General features: G+C 41.2%; 2 protein-coding genes across 2 annotated transcripts; both read left to right on the top strand.

Moving 5' to 3' along the window:
- The first annotated feature begins 5,929 nt into the window (after positions 1-5,929).
- On the top strand, positions 5,930-10,114 carry ren (renin). Its single transcript, XM_061075221.1, has 9 exons — positions 5,930-6,003; positions 6,397-6,547; positions 7,000-7,123; positions 7,892-8,010; positions 8,121-8,317; positions 8,817-8,939; positions 9,035-9,176; positions 9,275-9,373; positions 9,953-10,114. Exons 1-9 carry the CDS (start codon positions 5,930-5,932, stop codon positions 10,112-10,114), a joined length of 1,191 nt encoding a protein of 396 aa, XP_060931204.1.
- A 5,789-nt stretch (positions 10,115-15,903) lies between these two features.
- Positions 15,904-23,843, top strand: csf1b (colony stimulating factor 1b (macrophage)). The gene is made up of 8 exons (XM_061075566.1): positions 15,904-15,945; positions 19,704-19,823; positions 19,910-19,972; positions 20,077-20,247; positions 20,428-20,626; positions 20,718-20,854; positions 23,675-23,715; positions 23,807-23,843. Exons 1-8 carry the CDS (start codon positions 15,904-15,906, stop codon positions 23,841-23,843), a joined length of 810 nt encoding a protein of 269 aa, XP_060931549.1.
- The last annotated feature ends 290 nt before the right edge of the window (positions 23,844-24,133 follow it).

The following is a 24,133-nucleotide window of genomic DNA, read 5'->3' on the forward strand; positions in this document are numbered from 1 at the left end:
TTGGGACAAATTATGTGATTTTTTCTTCTATAAACATTGATTCATTTAGGAGAGGGAGATAAGGGAACATCAAAAATACCCACAAAAGCTGAATTGCATCAACAGAAGGCCAAGAAGAGAAACAAATTATAATATTCAGCAAACCTGGTTGAAAGCATCGTTACCGTCTTTGAGCTAAAAGTAGACCGAACATTTTATAGGATGAAAAGCTCTCAAAAGATGTGAAGAGCAGAACTGATATGAATCATTTTCTTCTTAACTGATCTTGAGGTTTTGCTCTCAGCTAACGTGAGTGTCTTCTTCATAATTCTGTAATAATTGATGTATTCATACAAGAGCTTACACAACATACACAACTTAACAATGTTTGTTATTGACAAGGAAACATTGAGATTAGCTTTGTTGAGTTGGATAAAAAGTCTAATTCACAGGTAAACTGAATTGTGTATAATGTATTTATTTATCTGTCTATTTATTTATAGGCTACATGTTAGACCGACTCAGAATGATCTTTTTATTTATCTTTATTATTTTCCAATCTCTTTTTATTGTATCTTTATCTCTTCATCCTTCTATCTCCACCAACCATACTGGTCCAGCACAAATTAACACTTGAACAAACAACCCATCTAAAATATCAGAAACCATCTTTGAGAAAAATGTATATGACTTGCTTTTTGGCTGGTGGCAGGCTTTGGCATCACTGTTTATTTATTTATATTTTCTCCTGACTAAGGATCTAAATCTTACAAAGTTGTGTTTGTATTTCATTCATCCAGCAGTTATTTTTTTTAATTGTTATGAACACAACATCCTCACAGAGGTGCTGTTGTTGCTTCAGGCCTTTCAGAACATGCTTGGTTGAGGCTTTGGGAAAGACAATGGGTAATGCAATACAGAGCACAAGTGCTTATTACAAAACAAAACAAAACAAAGAATAACACGACAACATAGATCACAACAATAGAAGTCGAAGTAGAAATTTCCATTGTTTTCCTTGAGTGATCAATCAGCCAATTATTGTTTTTCACCACAAAGAGGATGTTTGGTGGGTGTGTTATCCAGGAAGTCACAAAACTCGGCAATTAGAGGAGGATGCATTTTTTTAATGAGGATATCCTGTTCGCACAATCCTGTCATGTGATCGAGGTTGGCACAACAAGTTTGAGGGAGCCGACTCTTTAAATGGAGTCGAGAAGTCTGATTTGACAGAATTAGATTAGAAAACGGAAAGAAACCAAAGCTTCCTGCAAAATGTGTCCAATTTGTTCCTTAAATTTCAACTGGGAATTTTTTCTTCAGTGTCCCACACACCTGTCAATAACACTTCATGGTGTGGAAGGAGTTAAAATACCTCCACCCGCTTGAATCAAACCCATCAGAGTTACTTAATAGTAGGTGACCCACACGTTCATTAACGAGTGACTGCGAGGCTGTCCCTGTTAAATATTCATGGGTCCAGGTGATGGATTGGCACACGTTACTGTGTGGCAGACGCTGAGCAGAAAAACAAGTGCAGTTGCCATGGTTTCTTGTGTGTTCGCCAGATGTTTTCTCTCTGAACACATGGAACTCCCTGAGAATCAAAGTGCATCTTCACGGGATTCTAACCACATACTTTCACATTGTTATCTGTCCCAGATAAGACACAGGCCGCACATACATTCACCATGAAACGGAACTGCAAAACATATGGCTGAGTCAGGTTTTTCACACATTCACAAGTTAACCTTAATTCGTTGCACATAGAGTGTTCATGTGTTTTCTTTCGGTTCATTCTGACCTCCTGACCCAACCTGAGCAAGCCCCCCATTCAGGCTGGTCCCTGCAGTGAAGTCCAGGGATGAATTACACCACAAAAATCTGTACCTCCACACTTCCTTGATTTGTTCTTACTGCACTCAATTACCTGAAAATATGTCAGTCAATATGCCACTTTCTGTTCTGACTCTTAAGATAGATATTACTTTTCTCTCTCTCTCTCTCTCTCTCTCTCTCTCTCTCTCTCTCTCTCTCTCTCTCTCTCTCTCTCTCTCTCTCTCTCTCTCTCGCTCTCTCTCTCTCTGAAACACACACACACGCACGCACGCACACGCACACGCACACACACACAGACACTCACACAGACTAACCGACTGACCGATACACACACGCACACGTTTGTAATTCTATCTTAGTGAGGACACTCATTAGCATGATGCATTCCCTGGCCCCTTACACTTATCTTAACCATCCAAGCTAAATGCCGAACCCTAACTCTTACCCCTCCCCTAACCTTAACCTAAAGCTAATCCTAATCCTAAAACCAAGTCTTAACCCCAGCCCTTTGAAAACGTGAGGATATGCCCTCAGATTCCAAAAATGTCCTCACTTTGTAGGGTCTGTTCTTAGAACGGTCCTCACAAAGTGAAGACTACAGGAAACAAAAAACACACACACACACACATTGTGTTTTTTAGTCCCATGCTGCGCCCTGCTGGCCATAAGTTATACAGCATGTTTACTCCCCAACAGGGAACTAGAGACGAAACAAAGAGGAAAAGAAGGGAAAAACTAAATAAATGATAATAATAAAAACAAACATTCCAATTGAAACAAATACAGTACAGTTCAAATAAAACATATTTTACTACCTTGATTGGTCTCAAATTCCTGGTTTTACTTCTTGAGAAGGCTGCCCCACATATTTGCATATATTGCCTGCAGATGGAATCATAGTCCCGTGCTTCCTAATTGGACGCTCATTGGCGTCACATTCTAAAACATGACTGAGAATAAAATCAGATAAATAACCTTGAAACCAAATTACTGTTCTCTGCTATTCGTGCATTTGATTGTAAGAAGCAACTGTCTAGAGAATGAACGTAAGCGAGTAGAGAGCCAAACATTTCAGGCTCATCTCAGGTCAGGTTTTAAAGAGTGGAGTTGAGTTTTTGGAGCCACACTTGATTGTTAGCCTGAGTGATAACTTCCCTCGTCTCTCATTTCCTGCATACACCAACTCCTCTGCTTGATATCTTTCTTATCATGATAGATAGCTGACAAGATCCTCTTACGTGAATTCTGCCTCTGATATGTGTCTGTCAGCAGAACGTCTGTTACATCTTTTGCCACGGCCCCATCGTTCATAAATACATGTTTTTGGCTTTAGTTTGTTTTCTGATTAAGAATGTTTCATAATGGCCATATACTTCTGATGATGTCAGTATAGCCAATGACTATTAACTTGACGAGTGGGCCTTCAAGGCAAGATGAATGACACTGAAAAACATAAAGTTCAAACAAATCATCTTCCAGGGAACCGTTTTACATTTCCCAGGCCAGGCATTGGAATCGACAAGCAGAAGAGGTGGGAGGCCAGTCAGGAGTGACGCATGTGTCTCTGCAGACAGTGTGGGAAAGAGACTTGTGGGTATCCATGAAGCCAAGCAGGTCAAGGGTCAGATGTCTGTGAGATTGTCCCCAAAAGGTCTTGTCAAAACAGAAGAGCTAATTGAAGAACAGATAAGACAGGTATACACGCCTCATAATCATCAGATTGCAAAATGACTCAGTATGAATCAAATAACTGTGTAACGGGAGTTGCGCTTACTGATTAATCCTCATATGAAACTTTATATCTAAGGGCTGTTGAGCAACCTTCAGGCAGCTCACTGTTTGATTCGCTTGTCTCGTCTCATTTCCAGCAGCAGCAGGACGCTGCTTTGAGTGAAAACACACTGACCTGTCCACAACTTGCAGAACCAGTTAGAAAAAAGATTGATAGTGGCACGAAGGGGAGCGCATACCCCCACGAGGGTCTTACTGCCCCTATATGAAACCACATGTAAATACCCTTGATCCATATTTTTATTTCTTTTCATGTCTCCTAAACCTGCCTGATTTTTTTCATCAAGATCTGAAAAATCTATTAAAATATTTTTAAAAAGCCGAATCTCAGTGTTAAAGAAATAAAAATTCCTTGGTACATATCCGTGTCAAAGATTGATTTATTTTTCCATGGCCCATGCCTCATCCTTCCACTAAGTTTAATAGAGATCCGTTCCGTTCTTTTGTATTGCTCAAACAGGCGGGGGTGTCCTTCTGCTGTTTGGAGCTGTGCACGAGAGGATAGTTTGTTGACAACAGCTGCACCTAGTGACTTTAAGGCGATTAGAGGAACCAGAACAATAACATTGTTGTTTAATGAGCTGTAACTTGCTGGTACGGGCCATCACTATGAGCGATGCCTTTTCATATAATCACACTGTCATTTGATACACTCTTTAAATACTGATTAAAGCCAAATTAAAGTAAAGTGTATTTAAAAAACAATTAGAAGAAGCTAGTCAATGTGGAGACTGCTTCCATATGATGGTTTTGACAAGTTCCACACAACAACAAAAAACAATTACTACCACTTCTAAATCATAAAGACCTTAAATTACCTGTCTAACTTGCTGCAACACAGTGTTGTTGTAAGTCATCACTGTCTTTATAAGCTGTGTGGAACCACGCTATCATTTTCTGGAAGCCCTGCCCACAGGGGGTATCTCAGTGTTTGACCTCTGACCTCTGCCATGGTTGTCTGAGGTTGTGCCTGATGTAGACCCCCACATATGTCCTGGCTCGACTGGGTGGTCGGTACAGTACTAACGCAAACAAGTACGATCCCAGACTGACAGGTCAGATACTGGGGCAATACTCCCTGCAGTTTGAAAAAGCGGTGAGAACTAAACGAGGACGATTGGATGTTCGGCCTTGTCGATTCGGAGTGTTGCATTAAGAGATAGAGTGTGAAAATACAACATACGGTCTATCTCCTGTGTCGTGGGCCCCCGTCTCCTGCCAAAGATCTCCAAGACCTTGAACTGAGCCTACAGATGTGTATTTTTCTTCGCTGTATGCCTGTTTATATGAAAATGAATACTAAGGTGATGAAGAGCTGCTGTGAACTCCACATGAGGAGTCTTTAGACAAAGTAGAGTAAACGGAGAATTGTAAAACCTGTATGATCAACAGGAAAAGTAAGGGGTGCTCCAAGGGTGCACATACCTCGTAGAGAGACCTTAAGCAAACATTTTGTGATCCTTGTATTTATCCGCATCTGCTGCAAAATTTAATGGGTTCCTTCTTGGGTCACACCCCACATGTTCCTGGAAAGATGGAAAGCGATTCAGTAGACAGCCAGACAGCCAGAAAAAAAAGGAAGGAGGCAAGTAAGGCAAACAGACAGACAGCATTGAAAACATAACCTCCTTGATGGGAAGGTAATTATTGACTGTGGGAAAAAAGAGATAAGGAAAGATAAACTGAATGTTATCAACAGTAAAATCTGAACGAAATCGGTAACAACTGTAAACATTTGAAATTGTTCTCCTTTTTATTTCTAAAGAGGAATGAAGTCTTAAAGTTCATGTTTGTGAGGGACGACCTGCAGCAGCAGCCGGGCTCTAATATGACGTGTAACTGAGTTCAGTAAACAACATCCAGCTAATCTTCCCTGACAGCTCAGAGCATCTTTCATTCCCCAGCTCCAAAGGTTCTCACAGCACCGTGGACAAGGTGTCCGGCCTACCAACGTCAGCAATCTCAGGAGCCCTGCACCCCTGCTTTCTGTCTCCACTTTTTTCCAGGGGTCAAAGTTCAGACCTCTCACTGGGCCCTGTTTATCACAGTAGGGGTTGTGTGACCAAGGCAGAGGGTTAGAGGGGTGGGTGGGTGGCGGGGAGCCGAGGTTGTTTTCAAGTGATCACCTCCAGGCTTGCTCCCAGCCAGAGTCAGTGGCCCATGGGGACAGCATGGTGAAGAGGACATGATATAAAAAAGAGTGCAGGAACCAGGCAGCACAGACAGAAAGTTGCAGCTTTCATTAACTACGATTAAATAATCACTGGGAGCATATACAGCGTTTATCTCTGAGCTGTAATCTTGAGCCTACACCGACACCATGGCTCTGCTGAATTACTGGATGTGTTTGGTTGCTCTATCATTGACCGTGACCACGAGCCGAGCTTTAAGAAGGTAAGAAATGCTTTAGCCTTTACCTTAAAGACAGAACACATATATATCGGGAAGGATTTACTGTTTAATTGCATTTGCTAAGGAGAAAACATGCTACAGGAAAGTAGTAAAACCAAACAACCAAACTATTGTGGACTGGAAAACAATTGTGTTTTATTGGTTCATTATAAAAGCAAATGTTTTCAGTGTTGGCAAAACATGTGTATTGGTTTATTTTTCTGTCCAGGCGCTGACAGAAAAGCACTATGTGCTTTACGAAATGCTTTACTGAGACGATGACCAGACATACTGTATATATATCCAACGTGGCATTTCTTCAGTAATCAGCTCCTCCTTGGGATGGAATTTGTTTAAGTTGCCTGAGGATGTGTTGTGCTGCTCACCCGTCTCCAGAGTCACCCTGAAGAAGCTGCCGTCCATCAGAGAGACTCTGTGGGAGATGGGTATCTCTGCAGAGCAGGTGTTGACTGAGCTGACCCAGAAGAGTGCAGCTGACAGCGACAACAACGGGACTGTTCCCACACCTCTAACCAACTACTTGGACGTGAGACACTTTTGGGTGTTTTAAATCGTGCTGCATGTCTTATTTAAAGCTTATTGTGAATGTGTTTGAACTTAAAAGATTCTGAGGCTCGCAGATAATAGGAAATCTAGTTGTGCCTAGTCAAAAACAGCTGGATTTGAGGTTTTACTCTTGAAGACAAAAACAGATTTTGTTTTTGAAGGTTGAAGTGGCGACTCATCCAAGAGGATTCACCAGCTCTCTTGGATGGGACTCAAAACTTCTCAAAGAGTAAAGCAGCAGAACCGGCTGCCTTTGTATTAGCGCTTCAAACTATTCAGTTACTCCCTCAGTGACTTATTACACATCCTCAAGCTACACATGTGCATTATCGCAGAGTGAAAAGAGGTTTTGAAGAAACAGCATTACGAGTTCATTGGTTTAGGAAAGTAAGAAATTATATCATACTATTTTTTTCTGTTTATTCCCAACAGACTCAATACTTTGGGGAAATCAGTATCGGCTCTCCGGCCCAGCTGTTCAACGTAGTGTTTGACACAGGCTCAGCCAACCTGTGGGTGCCATCGCACAGCTGCTCGCCGTTCTCCACTGCCTGTTGTAAGTGTCTATTTGAACACACAAGCGGGAAAAATCACCTGAAGTTAGAATTTTGTTGTTGTTTTGTTATCGTAATGTTTATGTTACTGTCATAGGTCCCTGTCTCTGTTGCTCACTGCTGCTCACAGCATCAGTTTCAGCCACAGCAGGCAGCTGTTTTCAGCTAAAAACCCACTGGACACTGATGTTTCCCTCAGGATTTAGTAGAGAACAAAAACAGCAAAAAAATAAGAGGGAAAATTTGACTTATATTTGTTAACAAGCCAGAGACATGACTCCAGCTGAATGATTATGCTTCTTCCAAAATGCTGGTGTATCAATATATCTGCTTCTGGTCCTCTGGTTGTTCCTAGACTCCAACTGATGACTAAAGCATCAAGCTATTATAGCACAGGCCCCAAAACTCTGGAATAACTTATCATTCCATAAATTTTCAACCTAATTTTATTTACTTTTACTTTGTTTTGTGTTTTGTACTCTAGTAAAGCACTTTGTAATTTCGTTAAGAAATATCTTTACTAATAAATCTTATTATTATTATATTATTATTATAATCATAAAGTTAAGTTACTAGTGTCAAGATACAGCAGTGTTGTGCTCACAATTTTTTTCTGCTGCCATCCAGTGGTCAATGCATCTGTTAATGCAGGTATAAAAAAGTAAACAAGATTTAATTTTCATGTAAATGGTATGTTGAAGAAGACATTGTTCAATATAGTTTTCGCATACATGGGGGTTTTATGACTCAAATGAATTTTGAACTTTTAGTTACTCACAATCAGTACGATGCCTCCAAGTCCTGGACCTATGTTGAGAATGGAACCGGATTTTCCATCCAGTACGCCGCAGGAAATATCAGGGGATTCCTGAGCGAAGACGTGGTTGTGGTGAGTTTGAAATCGATGACTTGTGAAACGGAGGCGGATCCTCTTCAGAGAGGCTTGAACTTCTTTTTGAACGTTCAACTTTTGAACCCCTGCTGCTTTCTTTCCTGCAGGTCGGAGGGATTCCTGTGGTGCAGGTGTTTGCTGAGGCCACCTCTCTGTCTGCCATGCCCTTCATCTTCGCCAAGTTCGACGGTGTCCTGGGGATGGGCTACCCCAACACGGCCATCGATGGCATCACGCCCGTGTTTGATCGCATCATGTCTCAGCATGTCCTCAAGGAGGAGGTCTTCTCTGTCTACTACAGCAGGTGGGCTGAACTGAGGCAACTCTGCTCCTCTAGTTTCTGTTTTTTATGGAATCGCAGAGATGGATGGATTTCAAATAATAGACATAAAACGTTATTGGTGAGAAAACATAGACTTTAGGGGGAGTAGGGGAATAAGCTAACAGTGTGTTGTCTGAAACTTTGTAAAGTTTAGTTTTTGATCCTTGTGGTAGACCGTTGTAATAAAGAGTTATCTGGATTTTGGCGTGACTAATGGGTGTTTTGAGAAAACATAAAAATGGATGTCTATTTCCAAACACATCTTTTAATCCATATGGTTTTAATATAATCATTCATGTGCAGAGGAAACTTAGAAAAAAAGATGAGTATTTCCTTTCCCGTGGGAAGCATCATAATAGTGAAAGTATGCAGGAACTTTAGCTAAAGAAGCATGTTCATGAAAGTCACAGCTTTAGAATCAACAGTGAGTGTGTGCAAAAGTAAAATTGGACTTGAAGGGTGATTTATTGAATGTTTTCAGGGACCCAAAACACTCCCCTGGTGGAGAGCTGGTCCTTGGCGGCACAGACCCAGACTACTACACAGGAAACTTCAACTACATGCACACGAGGGAGATGGGCAAATGGGAAATCACCATGAAAGGGTAAGATCTTCACTTAGTGTGTGTGTGTGTGCGTGAGTTTGTCGGAAATGCCTGTTTTATTGTTTTATTTTCGACATCTCCTCTCATCCTGTCAGTGTGTCTGTGGGGACGGAGATGATGTTTTGTGCAGAGGGCTGCACAGCTGTAATCGACACTGGCTCCTCCTACATCACGGGCCCGGCCTCCTCTGTGTCTGTGCTGATGAAAACCATCGGAGCAAAGCTGGATGAAAGTGGGGTAAGTTTTTACACATGCATTATGGTTCCCCGCAAAAACGTTTGGCTGCAAAAAAAGTCAGTACCCGTCATTTCCCATTGCTCTCTGTTGTTCATCAGTACAAAATCAACTGTGACATTGTCAAGACGCTGCCTAGTGTCACTTTCCACCTGGGCGGTCAGGAGTACTCACTCACTCAGGAGGATTACATCTTGTGGGTAAGCATGACCAATACTGAATCACATGTAGTAGCATTTTCAGGTTCTTCACATTAGATATTGCAACTTAATTTTTTCTTGACAGTCTTCTACATTCAAGATGGAGAAATTTACTTTTTACTGCATATTCATAGGACAGCTACAATTTATGGGTTCTTTTTTACAAACCAACCATATAATCACCTCAAAAAGATATGAGCCTTAGATGCTCTGCACCACGCACAAATGTTTTCGGTTATGTGGCTCATTAGACCTGGTGAATGGTGCAAATATACACAGGCTGTCATTTCAGCCTTCTGCAATTGAACAAATCATAAGTTGACCCACAACAGAGCTAGAGGAGGCCTTGAGGTGGTTTACAAGATAAAAATCTAACAAAAGTATCTCAGGCTCCAAAATTAAACTCACTGAAAGGGGACATGTGATCCGATAAATCGTCTGTACTTGCTCAAGCTCAATTTGGGCCTTGAAAGTGTTATGTTATCGCAGTTTTTATTTATCTGAATATTTCTTTCACATCTGTGAATGTTTATGCTGTGTAGTGGCTCATCATATTGAAACTGTTCTTTGTATCAACAGCAATCCCAGATAGAGGGGGACGTCTGCACCGTCACATTCAGGGGCTTGGATGTGCCGCCCCCTACAGGTCCCATCTGGATCCTGGGGGCCAACTTCATTGCACGCTACTACACTGAGTTTGACCGTCACAACAATCGGATAGGCTTTGCTACCGCAGTCTGACAGGAAGATAAACATCAGTCGTGCCTGTTTTTCTTCTCCCCAATTTGTGCTGCTATCTTCCAGTGTTTTATTGATACTTCCAGTTGTCTCTTCCTCTGCATTGCCATAATCAAAATAAATCTGTTTTATAAAATGGAAAAGCGTGCACACAAAGGAAATCATTATCTTCACTTTTCTTGCAAGCCCTGCTCTCCTTCTACATAGTAATTTGTACCAGTTGCACTGAACACCTTCTGTCTTTATTTATAAGCGTTTAACCAGCAAATGTGTTTGAATCTGCTGATCATCAACATACAGCGAAGGTAGAAATGCATATCTGTAATGTACTGACGTAACAAGAATAAACTTGTTTACTGGGATCTCAAATCAATTCACATCTGACTCCAAAAAAGACGGCATGTTTTCCTTCTAAGTCTGTTGAATGCAATTGTGACCATGTGAAAGTCCAGCCTGAAGTTGAAAACAGATTGCTCCAGCAGGATTAAGCTGCCGCACCAGAGCATTCATATAAACATTTGTCATTGTTGGTGAATGACGGTGCATAAACATTTATACTTTTAGTTAAAAAGGTAAAACAATTGGAAAAAACGTTTGCACATGTGTCGGAGTCACGTGTGTTGCACAGTGTAACGTGAAACCTCACCTTTCTAAGACCAAAGTTGCTTCTACCCAGTGTGGCTTTATCATCAGTAACCAACAGTTACATCAGGAGCGAGTGGCTGATAAAATGCCACAATTACATTTTCCTAATTCAATCACCCCTCTTCATGTTTTCTGTGCAGCTTGTGATCTCTGACACATGATATTTTCTGTTTCTGAGGCAGAAAGAGTTATTTTTAGTGAATCTCTACGGAAAAACCTCTGAACCCCAAACCTCGTCAGGAGTAAACAACAAAGACGTGATCTGCTTACTAAGCTGGAAAACAGAGATAACAAAACAATAAAAGCATATTCATCAGACGTTATTGTCAGATCCTTTTTGTCTCTTCTTCACAGGAAAGCCATCTTGTGCTGCAGTGAAATGATGGTGGGGATGTCATGGTTCCACGCTCGCACTTCCATGAATTGTCTGCTTTGGATTTTATCTATTGGTGGACGTTAATACACTGACCTGACGCAGATGTTTCATAAGATATATATCTTATGTTTTCTGACAAGCAGAATTCATGCTTTGACTCTTGAACAGTCACACCCTGTTGCTTAACAAAACCACAAACTAAAACTGGCTTTTTGAACATACTGTTACAACAAAAGGCTTTTATATTTATATCATTGATGTACTTATTTATCATTTCAAGTTGGGGGACTGTGTAGTTTACTATGTCCTTTATTAAATAAATCAGTCAGTAAAGTACATGGCAGCTTTCTCCTCTTCGGTACTTATACAAGGCTACAGTTTCAAAATGTCAGCAGAGGAGAGGTTGGGATCTCGAAACACTGCTGACAGCCTAGAAAGTCTTATCTTTTCACCCGGTAATCCCGTCATTTTATCTTAAAGTATTTCCCCCAAAAACAATATAAGATATGAGTCACCCTGTGGTAGCAAAATGTTTAATTCATCAAGATCCATGAATTATTCCTTTGGTTAAATAGTCAAAATATTATGCTTCCATCAAGTTTTGTGAAAATCCCTTCAGTAGTTTTTGTGCGATCCTGCTGACAAACAACAAACAGCGGTGACAATGATTAATCAGTCATATGCTGGATTACATGTCACCAATTCTGATTTGAACATTAACCAACACTGCACGGTCTCATCGCTTCTGCTTCATTTGTGCAAGCGCGCGTGTCAGGGGCTCATTTTCAGCTGTGATACATTTGAACAAAAACAAAAGTGTGTTGACTCTGTGTATGTTCGGTTTTATCTCGTACCCTCCTCCTCCACCTCACCTCTCCAGAAGCTCCCTCGCTTTTGGTGTCTCATCTGTCCTCCGCTTCTTAAAAAGCACTTATCTAAATCTATTGCATGTCAGTGTATCTCGGAATCACTCAGCTATGGATATTTACACACAGCAGCTATAATCATATTTAAACACTGGGAATCTTCACAAGTAGCTTTGATGATGTTTTGACTTATGACAAAAATGTCCTAGAGCCACTGAGTCAGACAAACTGGCCGAAGATGCTTCTTCTTCAATGGTTTATTCTCCTGACTCATCTACAACAACAGGAGATGACTCTTTCTACTTTTCCTGCGCTTCATTAACTTCATCTTTCATTATTTAAAAAAAGGCTTCAACTCAGGTTTTCACAGGCTTTAATGCAAGATCAGAGTGAGAGATGAATATACCCAGAGCTTTTTTATGTAAATTCAAGTGCTGTAGCGTCAGATGCAACAACCATACAGTGCAAATTACAAATCACATTTTTATACATTTGTGCATTTTGGGAAATACCCTCCTGTATATTCATTCACTTTCTTGTCCTGAGCTCAATGAGAACATCAATGCCACCCTTTGTCCAAATCAAAATGAAACTGGAACTAGCAGATGGTTAAAGCGTCTCACTATGTCCAAACAGTATCTCCATTATAAACATCTTACATCCAACAAATGCTCCTTCCCAATTTATCACATTAGGTCACCTAGGTCAAGACCATAGATAGTTAATAAAGACAGACCACGCGTCTCCTCTTCCTCCGGTTGTACAAAAATGAAAGCAAAACATCCTTGCTACAGGCGCCACCATTCTGAGTCTCCACAGTAGTTATTGTGGTGTGGAGCGTCGGTATCAAGGTGTCATCATTACACGCAACCAATCACAAGTGAGTCTCAGGTGTCAATCTTGATGTTTCACCCAGTGACTACTTAAAACCAATCTTATTGGACATACATGTACTACCTAGTACCTAAAACTATCCTTCAGAAAGAAATATTCCTTTAATGACATACTCGCATGTCCCATATACTAACATGGTGGAACAAAATGCACGACCTATACTGCAGCCAGCCACAAGGGGGTGATAAAGGATGATTCGGCTTCCCTATTGGGAAGCTGTAATGTCCTTCATTTTTATCTTCAATCTATGATCAGCAGGCTTAAATTTGCATTTTCACGCATTGGATTCCCCTTATGCATCATTTAGTGACATTTTTAATAAATTAAGCGTTACTTTTATTAGTGGCCACAGAGTCACAGTGGTTGATGGAGGGCATAGAAAGTGCACAAGAGGCTGGGGTTTGCATCACAAGTCCTGTCTGCATTTCAAACTGCATCAAAGGAAGCTGCAGTGTGTGAACCTTTATTTCTCGCTCTTCACATTGTTTAAGTATCCAGACACCGCGCTTTTATGGGATGTGTGCATCTATTACAAGTTGTGGTCAGGTTCAGGTGACAGAAAGATTGTGGTGTGGTTTAATACAGGAACAGTTTACTGCGGCTTCCAGACCATCATGCGGTCAACCCCATATACATCAACAGGCATTAAGCTGCACTGTGCTTTACTCGTGTGTGATGCTAAAGGGCTATCCATCGGTATGATCAAATGGAATATCTGGTTTGTTTAGTTTGTTCAATATTGTAGAGTGTAGAATTACATGTCAGGGTTTTACGAGCAGATATGTGCAGGATTGTGCTAATTTCAGCTGGAGCCTAGCTAATCTGTTTCTCTATGCTACACTAAACCAATGTGGCTGCAACTGGTTTCATCTGAATCCCTCTGAGAAAGCAAATTAGCTCTTTTCCAAATATTATTGCAATTGAAATTCAGTGTATAGATGCACTAAGACTTAGTGTTACCAAACAAGCATTTTATTGCAGTGTTAATTATCTGCTGTATCTGGGGAGTTCCACGGGTAATTCCAGAAATGTCAGCAATGATACAAGTAGCAGGGCTAGAAATACTATAACAGCTAATGTGAAACAGATGGCCAGTGACTGTTGAAATGTTCCAGTACAGATTTCTACTGTAGTACCGGCTTTTGTCATTTTTAGCCATGAGCTGAAATACTCTGCTCCCACACCTTTTGGCAAAGGCAGTAAATGGAGCCACAGAAGAAAATCAAGAGGCCTTTCTTAACCGAAAAATGGAGCCACATAAAATGTTAGATATACTTCCCTCGAATTGATTATTAATAATTAATTAATGAAAAGCAACTGTCAACAAGTATCATAAATGTTATTATTTTCTGATTTACCTGTGTTTGTGGCCTGTAGCTGAATATTTCACAAAAACAATATATAGATCTATATATATATGGAGATCTATCTATGTATGCATATGTGTATTTTTCAATGGCCCAGATTATGTCCTAAAAGCAGCTGTGCAATAATTGTGCATTGGTATTTCTGCAGAGGATTAATACAGATTTGATGCTGTAATGAGTAGCAGGTGGTGAACAACACTATATATCAGACTCTGGGCAGACAACACGTGTTAGCGGGATGTATTCATTATTGTCTTTCATGGTCAATCATTTGTTGACTATAAAAATAAAGGACTTATCCTGATTATAGCAATAACACAGTGCAACAAAAAAACTCACTCATTCAAGGACAGATGTGGCAAAAGTGTAAATAAATAATAAATAAATAGAATAAAAATATATTATATATAGTTATCGTTGAGGCTGTAACATGTGAGCAGCATTGTAGTGTTCCTCCGGATTGAGATTGAGCTCATTGTTAGTTGCCCTTAATGTTTTTGGATGAACTAATTTCCAGCAACGCATTACATATTATTAGATCATCAATATGTTTTGAGGACGGGGTCAGTACTGTACTTGAGTGCATGTGCCCAGTTTCAATTTCCTACCACTGATTCAATTCCAAAGTGAAAAAAACATACATTCCACAGTATGACACCAATTAATGATTAAGATTCATGAGTTAGTGATGTCAAGAGTAGGAATGTGTTCAGAATACAAAGGGTAAGAAGTCGCTTCCTGTCCTAATTGGTGCCAGGCCTGATGGAAGTCCGCATATCTAGTATGAGAAGAATTCCCCATCAAAAATAACTCATAAAGGCATTTATGTGAATGTGTGTTTGTATCCCACTCTGTGTTGGGCTAGGTCAGGTCTTACAAATACTAGTGCACGCCCCATGTCCCAATAAACCCAGCTCTCTTATGGTGCAACGTAACATTGACACAAACAATAAAGTTCGTAAATCAGGGAATAAAGTGAGATGCATGCGTCCGACTACACATCATATCCTTGAGGGTTCTGTGCATCTCATTTTTCTTGCTCGCCTTGACTCAAGTGGTTCCAGTCAATCACAGCAGTTATTGTTCAGAAAAAATCGAAAGTGCATGGCTCCTAATCACAATTGTTTTTCTGAGAGTTTATGTGAGGAACCGCATTTCAAAAGGACATGGCTTCAAGTCATAGAGTTTCAAGAATAACAACAGATGTTACCACCACCGTATTCAAGCTCTAATAAATCATTTTATTCAAATGTCCTTTTTTTCGAAAAATAAGTATTTGTGGCTTCTCTTGCCCGACATGTTAAACAAAAATTAATTATCCCGTTAATCTGTTGACTAAAAAACTATTTGTTATAACACATTTGCAGAGACCAGGACACAGTATCTTCAGTATCAAGACAGAAGGGAGGTCTTTAAAAAGGGCTGTCTGTCAGCTGAGACAGTTAGTCTTGGTTTGAACTCACTCTGTGCTGGAGGAGCACATCAGGCAATGCTTTGAAGAACAGCGCCACATGACCAAGTGTCAAATTTACTTAAAAGCGAATTCCTTTCTTTGGAGTGGAATTGAATATATGAAAAGGATCTCTTTGCTTCAATGTGTGTGACAGAGGAGTCTGGTGTTTTCCATTGTCAAACAAGTACCAGATGACCATCTTTGTGTCAACCCTGATTCAGAGCAAAGCGAAGGTAGGTGAGACATTTTTTATAACTATTGCGGTAAAAAGTCCAAGTTCGCTGCCTGACAAGAAAAGGGCATGTAAGCGTTGGTCGGATTTTGAATTTTGATGCGTGATCCTGCAGTTTGCTGACCTACATAGATATCATAGCAGCATAGAGAAAACAACTCATGTGATAGGTGACATTTGCATCATGTGCTCCTGCATTTGCCACATACCAGTCACATCAATAGTTTTATTAGATTACATTAACTTGATTATGTGTCATCTTTAGTCATTAAATAAAACTTGCTGGCATGAGAGTCTTTCAGTTCACCCATATAGCATCTTTTTTTATTTTGAAATCTCATTTTATTTTTATATTGTTGTTTTTCTATTTGCTTGAATAGTGAGTTAAAACATATAATGGCACAAGATGTTTTTCCTCTCCTTCGGATCTTGGCAATCAGCCTGCTTGCACAGACTGAACAACTTAGATTCATGGTAAATCATGACACACAAACTACGGGGAACGTAGAGTAAAGAGTTAAACCATCCAGCTCAGCCTTACAAGAGGAACACACGACAAAATATAAAAATAGTACTTCTCTCTAGCGGCTTTGAACTGTCCTTTTGTCTTCATATAACGCCCGAGGTAGACCAGGCAGCAAATAAATCTTTTTTTTTCTTTTCGTTTCAACTCAGTGTTTCTCTGGCATCTGTCTAGGCTGCATCGGACTCAGGTCAAGTGATTCAAGGAGTTAATTATGAAGGAATACCTTCCAGTGCAGATATATTGCCTGCAGTGTGAGGAACATGTGCTTGTCACCATGTTTTATATCCTGAGTAGAAGGATTAGGTTTCATCAGGAGCCATTTTATTGTAACAGATGCCAAAAGGTGCTTGGTAGCAGGCATCGTTGGCTACAGGAGGAGTCTGTGCATGTTGCTCTCTCTGGCCAAATTTCCATGGTAGAGGGCACTATTTGACCATTAGTGGAATTGATCTAACACCAGGCTGGGTTCCCCTGAGGTCAGCCACATTTTGACATCTGTCACTGGTAATATTGCAGGAAAAAGGCGCTGTACACGTTAGACTCAATCTGAAACCCGATACTTTGAAAGGACCCGGGGTTGAGAAACAGAAATGTTACGCACAATTGATGTGCAGGGGTGGAGAGAGAGCATTGTTTCTATCTTTTCCCATGACATGGACCACTAGAATCTTGGACGGAAATGCACAAATTGCTCAAATGCCTTCTGTTACGGAGCGAAACAAGAGGAAACTCCACTCCGGTTTACTTTGAACTTGTTTTTCCTTTTAAAATAACTTATAAGAGGAAAGAAAGGAAGAAAGCTCTCCTACGAAGGGAATATATCGCAGTTTGGGAGGGATTGCTGAATCGGAGCGACACTGCTATGTGGATTACTTTCATGTTGACATGGTTGAGGTCAGGATGCCAAGATCGTCTCTTAACAATGCCCTGGTTGAATTGGTGCTTGAGATTATTTGTCTATTTTGTGTGTCACAATCTTCCCTTTGAGTGACTTCATGGCTGGATTCTGTTATTATTTCCTCTTTTATTTTGAAATTACTTTCACTGCACATCTGTTGTTATTTACTTCCTGTCTTTGTTATTTTTCCCCGCCTCTGTGATGGTCTGCCCCGCCCTAATTAGTTTCACCTGTGTCCTATTGTCTTCCCCTAGGGTATTTAAAGCTCTTGCTTCCCTTCACTCCCTGTCAGTTTGTCTCTTTGGTTTCCTGCATTTGTTCCTGACTTCTCCATGTGTTTTGCGATCTTAGTTTTTGATAGCCAGATTTTGGACGTCCTGAGTTTTTGCATGCCTGCTTGTTCTTCTGTTGTTTTCATCGTCACATGAACCACTTCTCTCATATAAAAAAGTATTGTCACTAGATGCTGTCTGCCATCACATGTGTGGGGACTGCACTTGGGTCGAGACCCTGAATTTTGACAGTATGGACTGACCATTTGGATGTACCAGGCGCTTTGTTTTATAGAGCTTAAAGATTTGTGTTACACTCTATAAAACACATCATGGTGAGGGGAGGAGGGGGCGGAGCAAGGAGGACAGTGAAGTAGCACTGACATTGGCATGCAACGTGTCCAGAAAGCTGTGAATTCATTGTCTGAGTGGCTTAAGGAACACCCCTGAGCCTCAGCTATCTCGATTTCAGCATGCCAGTCTCGTGTTTGCTAGCCACGCCTCGTTCTTCCAGCTGACAAGGCACCAGTCTGCTTCCAATCATGTATCCTACAGCCAGTGCTCCAGCTAGCCTTAAGTCTGTTAGCCAGCAGCCTGTTCCATTGTCTGCTGACCTGCTGACAGCTTTTGAGCCATCTAACCTGCAGCCTGGATCCTATCGGCTAGTCCCAGGCCCCCAAGACTCCATCCTATTTCCCAACCTGGATATAACTCAGTTAGCTGCAAGTCTCCACTTTGCATTCCAGTTGGCTAGCCTCAGGTCTGCTTGCCTTCAGCATGATAACCACCAGCATGCCAGCCTTGAAGATTTTCTTTCCAAGACATCTGGGGATCAGAGCTCCTAAAAAGTACGATCCTGTATTAGCGAAAACTAAGCTTGATCCTGATCCCAGATGACAACAACTCCTGATCACCAGTTGGTGGTATGGTTGACACCAGCCTCAGGTTCCCAGTCAATGGTCTTACATAACCTCATCCTTGTTCCGATGGTAGCCGAGCCAACACCTGCGCCAGATCTTCAGCTACCAGCTCCTGATCTCGAATGGACAGTCCCTGCTGACAGGCAGCCAGAGATCTGGGCATCAGATGCATATCCACTTGACCCCACCAAGCTCTGCAATCCAGCCTGCACCATCTGGGGATTAATCCTCTAGCGCCAGCTGCCTTTCCGGACCTCCAGTCTCGCCGCTATCAACCAGAGTCGTTTGTCTATGTTGCTGTCCTCCAAAGAGGCCTTTCTTACATCAGTGGTTTTCACATCGTCCTTTAGTGAGGCAGAACTAGACTCCTGCTGGTCCTTGAGAGACTATCTGTGTTCCCTGTCAGCCTCATGTTTAACCTTCAGGGAGGTCCTGCCTTCACCGGTCTGAGAAGTTCATCCTGTTTTCCTGGCATCTGGGCCATCCCCTCATCTTGCGAACTGAGGTCTCTTATTCCATCCCTGCCCTCTGTGGGGCGTCCACAAAAGGTTTCCTACTTTGCCCTTGCACAGTCCTCCTGCTGTTTCTCTGAATTCCCCGACATATTTCTCTTCTCCCTGTTCACTGGCCCCTGTTTATTTTTTCCAGCTTTATTTAAACTTTTCTGTCCTTGTGTGGCTTCTGTGGTCCCCCCCCTGCTTTATGATTGTCTGCATGCCCAGCTCCTTGTCACCTAAATCCTATTGTCTTCCCATAACTAGAGAATAGAGGCCCCGGAGATCCCTGTCACTTTTTGTCTGTTCTTTTAAGTTTCCTGCATTTGTTCATGACATATTAACATGTCTTCTTCTATTTTAGCATCCAGAATTCAGACATTCTCAGTTGTTTTTTTCCACCTGCTTGTTCTTCATCTGTTTTTTAACCACCTTCACGAAGACATGGTTTTCTTTTATTAAAATCACCTGCCTTCCTTCATATGTGTCTGCACTTGGATCTAAAAATCATTGACTCTTGACATTATGATTCATTATCTACTTGAGTGATGTCTGAGTATTTCTAATGGGATAGCTGGTATTGAATGTACACATCTGTGTCAAACACCCTCGGACCGTTCAATGTAAAGATAATGTATGATTGTTTCAGTTGCAGGTAAAGTGTCTGTGTGTGCTTATGTTCCTGAGCTTCCCTCTGAATATGGCTGAGGTCCCTGGTCCATGCAGACACTCCATCACTAGGGAACACCTGCTTACAGTCAGGAACCTGGTATGTGTTGAAACAACCTCAGAAACAGCTGTTGAAACAAAAGTAGAAACGTCGATCCCACTACAAAACCTTTGTTGTTTCTGCAGATGGATAACCAGTTGAGAAGTGGTTGTTCGATAACCTACACATTCATAGAACGGAGAAGTTTGGTAAGGTAACATTTGTTTATTGATATGGTTTCCCTTAAATTCAAACTTCCCAATAATTGCTGTGTAGTTTAATGTTAATTACCTTATGGTGTGATTTTATACAGAGCAAATGTTGCTTTGTAAAAGCTGCTTTACCATGGATCCTGGAGCTTCTCACCACCCACTTCAAATATAACCGGGGGTCGGTCAATGATGGCTACGTTCAGTCCCTGAGAGCGCTCATCCTCAACATCTATTCTCAGAAATGTGTGCCACAGATCAATGAAGAGGTCGAAGTGAGTATATGTTTTTATGTATTGTACTTTTATCCCATTTCATGCAGTTGAAGGAATACATTTTCAATAATATAAAACATTAAATACAAATATGTGATATGAGAAACTTCCCAGCATGAGATGATAAATCTGCAATGCTTGTGAAAATATTTAAAGTATGTTTCTTGGAATTTACCACAGGATAAGCCAGAGAGTTTTGAGACGCTGTACAGAGGGTCTCCTTCAGAGGCGCTGCAGAGGGCTTCGGAGGTGCTGTCTGTTTACTGGGAGTTGATCACAACCAGCAACGCACCAGTGGACTGGAGATGCCAGCACGAATACACAGAAACCTTTGGCTCTACCACAGAGCTATTTACAGAGTCACCCGCACATTTTACAGGTGGGAATCTCAATCTACTGGAAAGTCCTGTGATGAATTATGCAGATGTCTGGAGCTATTGAGATCACAGACTTCCTGTTCTTTTCTACAGACAGTTATGGTAGGAAGTCAGTGAAGGCCTCTCAGAGAAGACCGATCAAAGACCTGTACAAGCTTTGCTTCATCATTGCCTCCATTTGCGGAGGACTGCTATTCATACTCACGCTCTACTGTCTCATCTCACAAAAGGTACTGGTGCTTCTGATTTGTTTAATTCCCACATCACATGTGCCCTAATAAAGTTAAGCATTCCAGTCATATTGCAAGAAAGAAGGTGTTGGCAGCCATGTACCAGCTCCCCCTGTCTGTCTTTATTCATAAACCCATAGTCATGACCTCAACTTTATTGGAGATTAAACAACTGTAATTTATTTCATAAATGAGTGATGCGGCAACCACAGTGCTTTTATATTGCATTAAAACACGAAACAGACAACAGACCTGGTAAACGCATAGCATATCTGAAGAGCATAGCAGGTCTGCCAAAGCAACTGTGTTTCAAAGGGGGAGAAAAAGCAGAGACACAAATGTCTTTAATTACAACCCAGCCCTGATTATGGCATGCTCCCTTTACATTTTATCTGTGGGACATATCAAATGTGGCCACATAGGAACGAGCTCCGTCTTCATGGCTAATGAAAGTTGCAAAGAAATGAAAATGGTGTAGTTTTTTGGAGAGGAAATCTAAGATTCTGGTGTGATAGTAAACAATGTTGTTCTGTGGCTTTACTGTTCAGTTTGTTGAGTTCAATGAGCTGCATTGGATCCTTTAATCCTCCTTTGGAAATCATGTTCTGCATCTGACCTAAATATATATTGAGCATTGATTTGTCACAGAAAAAGGCTCGCAGACTGAGTAATTCTGAGGTCAGTGCTTTCATGGAGCAAAGTATTACTAATGCCTAATATTCACGTCATGCATGTGTTTACTCCGGTACGTAACTATGGTACCCTCGAGAATGTACACAGAGCTCGCAGTAACAGCTCCTGCAGTTTCAGGCTGAGTGAGTCAGAATGTTGCAATGTTTGTTCTTTCATAAATGTGCATTATGTTGAATGGCAGGATGATTTTGATCACATGGGAGCCAGGGTTGTCATTTATCACATTACTCTAGAACTGAAAGAGCATCAGCATGTAATCACATTAGAGCCTCACACAAGTGGTGGGTTAATTTCAAACAAATTCTTCTGTCTGAGTGGCTCTTTTAAGTCAGTATTGGATGATTTCTCACAGTAGAGTGACTGTTTCAGGGTTTGTTTTTCGTCCAAATCCACTGAAGGATCACAGGGAATGGGGATGTAGGCGCCCCTAATGCATGAATCCATAGTCAATCAGGAGCTGGCTTCTTAAAGACTTTTAGTTTTGATTGAATCAGACTTCAGACAGGTATTTTAATTTGTTGGCAGACGAACCAATTTTGGCAAAAAGAAGAAGGTAATCAGTGACAAACAAGAAATATTCAGCTGAAACTAAAAAATTGTTGGACCAACTGGCTGCACCAAGGTTGCTAAGGTTATATTAACATAATAATCTAATCAATATTTCAACATTGGTAAACAGCTGTACAGGGTAAACATTGTAGACAGGAACATTGGAAATCAGTGATTTTTGGGGCTATGGATGCCAAATGTTGCATTTGATTTATGTAAAGGACATTGGAGAAATGCGTTGCTCCCTGCCATAAATTGATCCTGTCTTGTTCAGAGTTGACTGAGCAGCTTGTGAGTGCTGCTGGAACTGACCTCTCCTTTGGGAGGTCTTGGATGCTTGTATTCCTGAACTGATTCCATTCAGTGACACAGCAGACCAAAGCTTTTGTCTACCTCCTGCCGGTCCCGCGTTTTGCCACAGTGGCCCCTCGAAGCTACGGCACTAAACCTTTTCTGACTTTAATTAACATCATCTGTGTGCGCAGTGAGAATGTGTGACTAAAGAGAGGTGCATGGGCTTCAGATGCTGCGTGAGGGAACAGACAAGATTAGAAATGAAATGTTGGTTACTTGGATCAGAGCCATGTCTGTGAATAATCTTAGAGCCTACAAAACGGTGTTTGTGTCGACTGATCTATTTGCTGTGGGACCATGAGGCCTACGTTAGCAAACATAATTAATGTCCATACAGGTCTATTACATTTTCTGACATGAAAGAAGGAGTTGGGCTTAGTCAAAGTATTCCTTGTAATTTAATTTATTGTCTGGTGCAAAGGCAGATGTTCAACCAGCGGTGTCATAACATATAGGTTGGGTGCACTGACAGTGTTGGTAAAAATAACTTCTGTAAGTTCTCCATCACATGTAAGCTCCTTCATCTGCACATCTTTTGGGCAGTATACCAGTGTTGCTATCTTGAATAAGCTTTACTGATGAACGTTTATGGAGGCGAGGCTGTATCTTCATGAAGATCAAAACAGGGTTAAACTTACAGCTCTTTCTTAATCTCCAGAGCCAAACAATCCGTTCCTTTCTGCTCAGTTTGCTTCCAGCAAAAATCTGTGCGTCAGAATCCTTAGGTGAAACCCTGTAAATATCTAGCTCTGCTTTTTCTATACGGGGCTGGGACAAAGTAACATGAACATCATGATGCCAAGCGATCCTTTGGCTGCGAAATGCTCAACCGTGTTAAATTTGAAAGGTGGCTCTAAAAAGTTGTGGTTTAATCAGTCAAGGAGAAAAGAGGCTGTGGAGCAGCCTGGACTCGATGGATTCCAGAAGTCATTATAATAGAAAGTTGTAATGGTAGGGGAAAAAAATATTGAATTAGCCCACTGCAACCTTTTTACTTTGCAGCATTACTGTGCACTGCCCTGTCCAGTTATGTGCTCAGTATCTTCCAACTCAATTATGACTAAAATAATTATTTTTTCCTCAATCTTTGCACACAACCCTCTGTCAGTCGAATTCCTCCAGAACTGCAAATAATTCCGTCTGTTAGTTCAAATTTCAATTTCTTTTGCTATTCACCCTATGTGTCCATTGCTTTCATTGGATTTGATTTTCTTTCCAAAACAGAGAACCCACAACCCTCACAGATCAAGATACACAAACCAAAGGTAGGAGCACAGGGCTCATTACAATTCAAAATCACTGGTCTGCCCATGTTTATTGTCGTCCTAATGCATGTGTTTGTCATCTGGGTTCAAGCAGAGACCTGCAGGACATAGAGATGGAGCCACAATAATGTGAGTATCCTTCTCACCCACATCAAAATGCTCTGGTCAGGTAAACAGCCGGAGTTGGCACAGCACACATCATCTGTCTTCGCCTCGACGTGGAGCATTCCCTCTATTTTCAATGTTTTTCTCCCTCCTCAGGTGACGCACGGCACATCACTGCAGCAGCAGACGGAACACTTGTGAAGCTGTACATTTTATCCATCACAAACAAGTTGTCATATCAGTATTGTGTGTAATATATCACGCTCACCTATTTAATCTGAAGCTTCGCTTTGACTGAAAGCAAAGATGGACC

Source organism: Limanda limanda, chromosome 7 (assembly GCF_963576545.1).
Source record: "Limanda limanda chromosome 7, fLimLim1.1, whole genome shotgun sequence".
In the NCBI taxonomy this organism is placed as follows: Eukaryota; Metazoa; Chordata; class Actinopteri; order Pleuronectiformes; family Pleuronectidae; genus Limanda; species Limanda limanda.